Source organism: Tupaia chinensis, unplaced genomic scaffold, assembly GCF_000334495.1.
Source record: "Tupaia chinensis unplaced genomic scaffold, TupChi_1.0 Scaffold000429_1, whole genome shotgun sequence".
NCBI classification, from domain to species: Eukaryota; Metazoa; Chordata; class Mammalia; order Scandentia; family Tupaiidae; genus Tupaia; species Tupaia belangeri.
This window is the reverse complement of record NW_006159934.1, coordinates 4,964,653-4,971,202: the sequence shown is the minus strand read 5'-3', so window position 1 is coordinate 4,971,202 and position 6,550 is coordinate 4,964,653. Positions and strand designations below refer to the sequence as shown.

Here is a 6,550-nt window from a genome sequence, read left to right as displayed (position 1 = left end):
AAAGTCTATTTGCCTGTTACCTGCCTCGGACACAAACACAAGCTTTGAAGGCTTCTGGATCAATGTTCTTCCAGGACATATTTAGATTTCTAAGAACTCACTCAGAGGGTGAACCTCACTTTATATGCATCAGGAAATCACTAAACATTTTGGGTAGAATAGCAGGTCAAGATCCTGACTGTGACAACACCCTGGGTGCTCTAACTAGACCCTCCCACCAGGTGGGAAGCACCTGAGTTACTCTAAAATCATTAACCCACTATCTTCAGTCTTTCCAAATGTTTCAAAGATCTTTAGCAAGGATCTCCATACTGTAATTGGAACTGGTTTGAAAAAAAAAAAATCCCCCTTTTGTGTGGGTCATTGCCTACCCAGTCTGCAGTTTTTCATCAGCCCTGGAACTGCACACAACAAAGTTCCATCTGTGCTGACGTATTAGGCTGCCAACCTTCTTGAGTTTAGGCCTCATTATGTTCTGATTGTCTGATTATTTTCACTGAGAAGTTGAGTTCCAGAGAGGCTTTGTGTTTGCCGGAAGTCACATGAGGGATGAGGGATGGATCCATGCCGAGACCATTGGCCCAAGGGCTCCTTCCCACTGAGCTTCTTTATCAGAAGCTTCTAGCATTTCAGACTAGCCACCAAAACCTTGGCTTTATACCTGTGAGAGTGGCAAAGGAAGACCAACAATCTCATACTGCCGGATTGACAGCTTTTGATAATTTCCTATTTGATAAAGAACATTATTCTACTGAAAGAAAAAAGTGATGGCATCATTTAAAAAGTAATGTATGAAAAAGCTTGTGTCACTTTTGATGTCTTCTTTCCATTAGTTGGTTCAATGCCACTGAGGCCTAATTCATTTTCAGTATGCATACCAATACATAAGAGGTCTTTAGTATGCCACAATTGCACGGTTAATTGCACTGCAAAATTCTTTCTTAAACTTTTTATGCTATGTATGTATATAACATCAACAATCACATCTTATTTCCTCTCATCCACCTTGATTGAGGCAGAAAAAGGAATAAATAGCAAATGCTGTTGCAAATACCCATCCAACGTGGTAATTATTGCATCATTATATTCGCTATTTTACTTGTCATGTACCATTAGAAGGTAACAAGATCATTGTCAGTCAAAGATTGTGGAGATAATTAGAGCATCTATAGGTTAGCAGGAAATCAGATTGGTGCTGGTACCCATCAATGCGGAGGAGCTGAACATAATTAGAGGGAAAATATGCAAAGGTTGAGATGAATAAAGCCCCAGGGATTAAATACCGTGACTGATTTGAGAGTGTGACTCTTCCACATCCCGACATTGCAGATGGCGACATCCAGAATAGGTGTACAATAGACAGTCTGCCAGAAACAGCAAATCAAGATGCCAATATTGTCTATAAGGCTCCAGGAATTGCCTGATTGGAAAGACACAGTGTTTACCATGTTTTCCAACCCACTAGAGTCTGTCTTCAGTATGTTTTCCAGTCTAGGAGTCCGGTATTAACATTTAAAAACGAGTGTTAAGTGGGCCTTCCTTCAAGCAGTCATTGCTGTGCCCGTCATTAGCTTTATGTCTGCAAGCCCGTACTGGGAGAATTTTCTTTTGTGCCCCTGCATTTTCCCATGAGTGGAGTCACAGGAGACAACAGCCCTCTCCCACCTCAGCAGCAGAGCCCCCAACTTCTGTTTGCATCCATCCCTATCAATACTTCCCACTCAGCAGCTGCCTAGATCCTGCTAACGTGAACTGTGGATTTTCCCCCCAGTAAGTACAGACACTGATCCAAACAATCTCATCCAAACAGTGATTTCATCAGGTTAATACAAGAAAATTTAACAATTTTTTACATCTTGTAAAAACAAAAACAGATTTTAGAGGACAGGGAGAAGTCTGCAAATGGATGAAGGATAAGCCACAGAACTCAGAGACACAGAAAAAGTCAAGACAGGAAAAAAATATTGGGACAGTCGTAAGTAACATACAACGGAGTCCACAAATTGAAATGTAAAAGAACAAGTAAGCAAAACCTGTTGTCACAGGCCCTCCATCAGATTTTTCATCAAGGCTGATAAAGCTTTGAGTTATGAACGAGGCTTGAGACATCAACAGCACCTGCTAACTTGACGCACACATATGTTCATCTACAAAATGCAAAGTACCTTCCCGTGACTTTTACAGTATTTTCTCCAGAACATACCAAGAAACCAAAACAAAACCAAAAAAAAGCCCACCATGGACTATGTGGGGCGCAAATGTTTACACAAACTAATTGGTGGGTCCCTAACTGAGTTAGGTAGGGTGGCCAGCCACGGCGGGTGAGCCTTCAGTTCTCACCCAGGCTGGGTTCACGGTGTGTCTGTTCGAGAGCCAAGTCTTTGCACAAGTATGGCTTCTTCCCTAAGGTAATGATGGCCATCTCACACAAACAAGCAGCTGGAAGCTTAGTTCACATTTTTTAATAACATGGCACAGTTTACATTACACAAGAAGGCTCCGCCGATGAGAACATGCTGAAGATTCAGTTGCTTCACTTTTCTTTTCACATAGGATCTAGAAAGGACTTTATTACATACAGGATAAACAGCAAAAAGGTCTGTATAGAACAATCTCTTTACAATACTGAAAGCTACCACTACAGTTCCAGTGTACATATTCCTCGGATTTTTTTAAGTTGTTGTCTTAAAAAAAAAAAAAAGAAAGAAAGAAAAAAACACTGCACAACATCTGGAGTTCACAAAAATCTGAAGCTCACAACTAAACCTTCAGTTTACTACTAAAATAGATCTCTCTGCTTATTAGAAACAATGGTCTGTAGTTAACTTTTTTTTTTTTTTGCAAAAACAGGATAACAACGTCAGATAGCACTTTAATATACTAGAAGACCAAATGGAACTAATTTTATTTCATACATATATTTTACAGTCCAGTAGACAAGATATATTGTATTTCTTTGCTAGTAAAGTCATATTCTCTCCAAATATGTAGACAAGAGGCTTAATGTATTATAAAAGTATTATGAAGAGACATTAAGATTGATGCAAACTCAAAAACACGCACACACAAGACTTCTCTGCCACCTCTCACCCTTTGTAACTGTCAATAGCCCCACAAGGTTGGCCTGTTGCGGCTATTCTCAGACTTTATTACCAACTGGAATACAGTGAGTCACATTGGGAAAATGTGCACCTTAAATTCGTCAGTTATTGAATACAGTGAAAACATATCCATCATCTGAGAAAACTTGAAGCTTTCTTTCAGGATCTGTTTGGGTGTAATTAAATTGCATTACAAAACAAGGAAGTGTGTACAGATGTGAAACAGGACACACTAAAAAAGGCATGGTTCCCACATGAGGTGTGTGTGAAATCATGTGACTGATGGTGACAGGATTCTGGCGACCTGTTTGTGTCTCACAGACACCACAACCCGTCCCCTGATTTTGGCATCTGACAAATCCCATCCTCCCTGGCACTGGTCGCTCATGTCCTCAGTTACCTTCCTGGGGTTGCACTCTCCCCAAAGCCCACAAGCGGCAACTTCAGATGCAAAGTTCCAGCCTGGGGTCCATTTTGCAAAACAGGATGTTTCTCCATTTGAAAGAAAACAAGCAAGGAAAACAGAGTCATATCACGTAAGAGCTTGTTCAGGGAAAATATGACCTTAAGTATGTTGTAAATGGATTTGAAAAGGCTCCTTTGAGTTAGGCGGGCTTTTGTGAAAAGCCCTAACATTCATTGCATAGTTGAAGGGTTTAGCTGTCTATAACAATATATGGGAACACAGCCTTAGCAGACTGTGTTCACTGATATTAAGTTTGCAAATAGCACATTTTAAGAAGTATTAATGTATTATGTTACTTAATCTTTATCTATTTACATTTGTACAAAGTAAAGCTTTCATCTTACCCTTTTGCATATATGAACCATTAGCTCATGAAGCAATCTTTTTTTACATAACTATATACAACGGCCTTCCCTTAACATCTGAAAGAGCTTTGCATGATGGATGGTGGGACTCCCCCTGCCAAATTATCATCAAATTGGTGTGTATCATCTTCACTGTTTTCATTCAAATCAAAAAGTTTCATACAAGAAACAAAAAGAGGAGGAGACATGAGAACATATGACTTGGCTAAAAGATCTGAAAAATTCCAACATATAATATACAAAAACATTTCAAAATCTGCACTGAGTCTGTACATTTTTTACAAGGGGAAGAGGTGGGGCCTTTCACCCCAGTCTGTGAATGAGGAGGAGTTCTCTCTTTACAGTCATGGGTTGTGTTTGCTCAGGATGTCGTCTTTCTCGTCCGTGCTCCTATTCTCTCCTTATCGAGCTTCGATGTCCTTCAGCGTGTGGGAAGGAGGTCTCTCCCTGATCTCTGCTGACAGAGGAGTAGTCCTTCGGGGAGAGACAGGGCGGCCCCCCAGCGTGGAAATGAGCGGGGGAGGTGCGCTCAACGCTGCTGTGGGAGGGGTCTTGTTGAGGAGTCCGTTCTGGTGCCCTGAGGTGGGGCTGATTCTGGGGTAATGCATGCTGGGGAGTCCCGGAGTGATGAGACTGGGGTGGGGGAGGTGTCCATCGAGGGAGGCTGGGTGGACAGAATGGAGCCGCGTGTGCTCGTAGTCTTCTCTGAGCATGTGCAAACGCTCCCGCTCATCTAGGTGGCCTCCTCGCTCATGTTCCCGCCGGGGGTCCACAGACAGAGGGTGGTGGTGGTGGTGGTGGTGGTGGTTATAATCATGAGGCTCCCTGTCCCTGAAGGAGCGGTCAGCTTCATACAGCCGGGGAGTCGAGAGACGGTGGAGTGGGTCATTTCTTAGCAGAAAGTCCCTGCCCAGCGGGTCTCTCCGGTGAATGTCCAGTTCTCGGTAAGGATCCCTCAAGGGGTCTCGTATGGGGTCCCAGTGGAAAGAAGGATACGGGAAACGCTCTCCACCCGGGATGGGACTGATGCCCATAAAGGGGGTCATCATGCGAGTCCTGTCCAGGCTGCCGATGCTGTTCATGGGGTGAATGCCTGTCACCCCCACCGTCATGGGCATCGACGCCAAGGGCCCCGGGTGTACACTGGACGAGGAGTTTGGAGGAGGTGGCTCTGAAGACCGGTGGGTCTGTGGGGCCTCCGGAGGCAGGTCGTGGTCTTCCTTCCGCTCCTCCTTCACCTTGACCTCTGAGTTCTTCTTGGGGTTCTCGTAGGCCGGCTCGCTCTTGCGTGGCTCAGCCTCCCGGCTCGAGGTGCTATTAGGCCTGGCACTCTCCACTACGGGGGTCCGCACGTAGGGCGACGGCACCCGGGCCAGCTGCTTGGCCTCTTCGCCCACGGCACGCCCCTCATGGCCATGCCCCTCCTTCTCAGGCAAGTGGCCCTCCTTTGTCTTGTGCTCATCGGCAGTCAGGTCCTTACGGGACTCTGAGTGGTCTCTCTCCCTCTCTTTGGATTTGTCTTTCTCGCGAGCCTCAGTGTTCAAATGACCCCTGATCTGTTCAGTGGAGCTGCGGTTATGTCCCAGGGCGTTCACCGGGAGGATAGGTGCTGGTGAAGGATGGCTGGAGTGTCTCTTCTCGACGCTTTCCCTGAAGAGTAAAGAGGGAGACAAGGTCGCAAATGAAATGAGCCTGTCGGTCTGGAAGGGGCTGCCAATGAAATGGTGGTGTGAAAAGGACAGGCTTGGGTCTGGTTCCCACGGTCACTGAGGCAGCGGACCTGCCCTGGGTAGGCAAAGCCAGCCACCCTGATCTTACCTAGACTGCAGAGGAAGCTTAATGGGGGTGAAGTACTAGGGATGAGGGTGAGTAGGAGAGTCTGAGGGAAAAATAATGCTCTATGTATTTAACAGCCATGTGCCTCAACCAAGATCACAGAGAAGGAGTTTCCCTAAAGCCAAAGTGGACCAATGTGGTCAACAAGTAAGGCAGCAATTCAGCCCATCTGTGTGGATTCTCAGCATCATTTGGTGGTAGGAATAATATCCTAAAAGCCCAAATGCAAATATGAGGGGACTTCGAAAAGTCTGCGAAAAAGTGGCATTGATGTACAAGTTTATTTTGATGCCAAAAAAAATTTAAAATCCATGCAAGATTTCGTCATATTAACGATATGCTTTTTCTGTGAACTTTTTGAAGACCCCGTGTGTGACTTTTTTCCCGATTTTGTCACAGAGCTACGGAAAGAAGAGTTTGATGCAGATATTGCAAGAGTCTCTTGTTCCTGACACTTAAGATAAATGATCAATTTCAGAGTAAAGAACGCAGATACTGAAAAATCTTTAAGCAGCAGCATTTGACAGACGTTTGAGACTTTGCGGTTGCAAAAAATACTTCTGCATTAAGAAGGCTTAGAAAAGCCAAAATCTTCCCAAGAAGATGAAGGAAAGGCAGTAGAAGGGTAGATTGATACACGCAAACTTCCTGGGGGAGATAGAACAATTTTAAATAGCATCTGTGACTGAAAATGTGAAACAAGAATTTTAGAGGTATATCATCGATGGGGTCTGGGGAGTACAGGCAGAAACTTCAAAACCACAAAATGGCCACAAAGTAAA

At 44.3% G+C, this 6,550-nt stretch overlaps 1 protein-coding gene across 1 annotated transcript in view; it reads right to left on the bottom strand.

Moving 5' to 3' along the window:
- Positions 1 to 2,447: 2,447 nt before the first annotated feature.
- The window catches only part of AUTS2 (activator of transcription and developmental regulator AUTS2), a gene marked incomplete in the record, with an annotated part of 100,385 nt that continues 96,282 nt past the window's right edge, over positions 2,448 to 6,550 (bottom strand). The window contains 1 exon segment of the mRNA XM_006155010.2: positions 2,448 to 5,582. Coding sequence (XP_006155072.2) covers positions 4,334 to 5,582 — 1,249 coding nt within the window.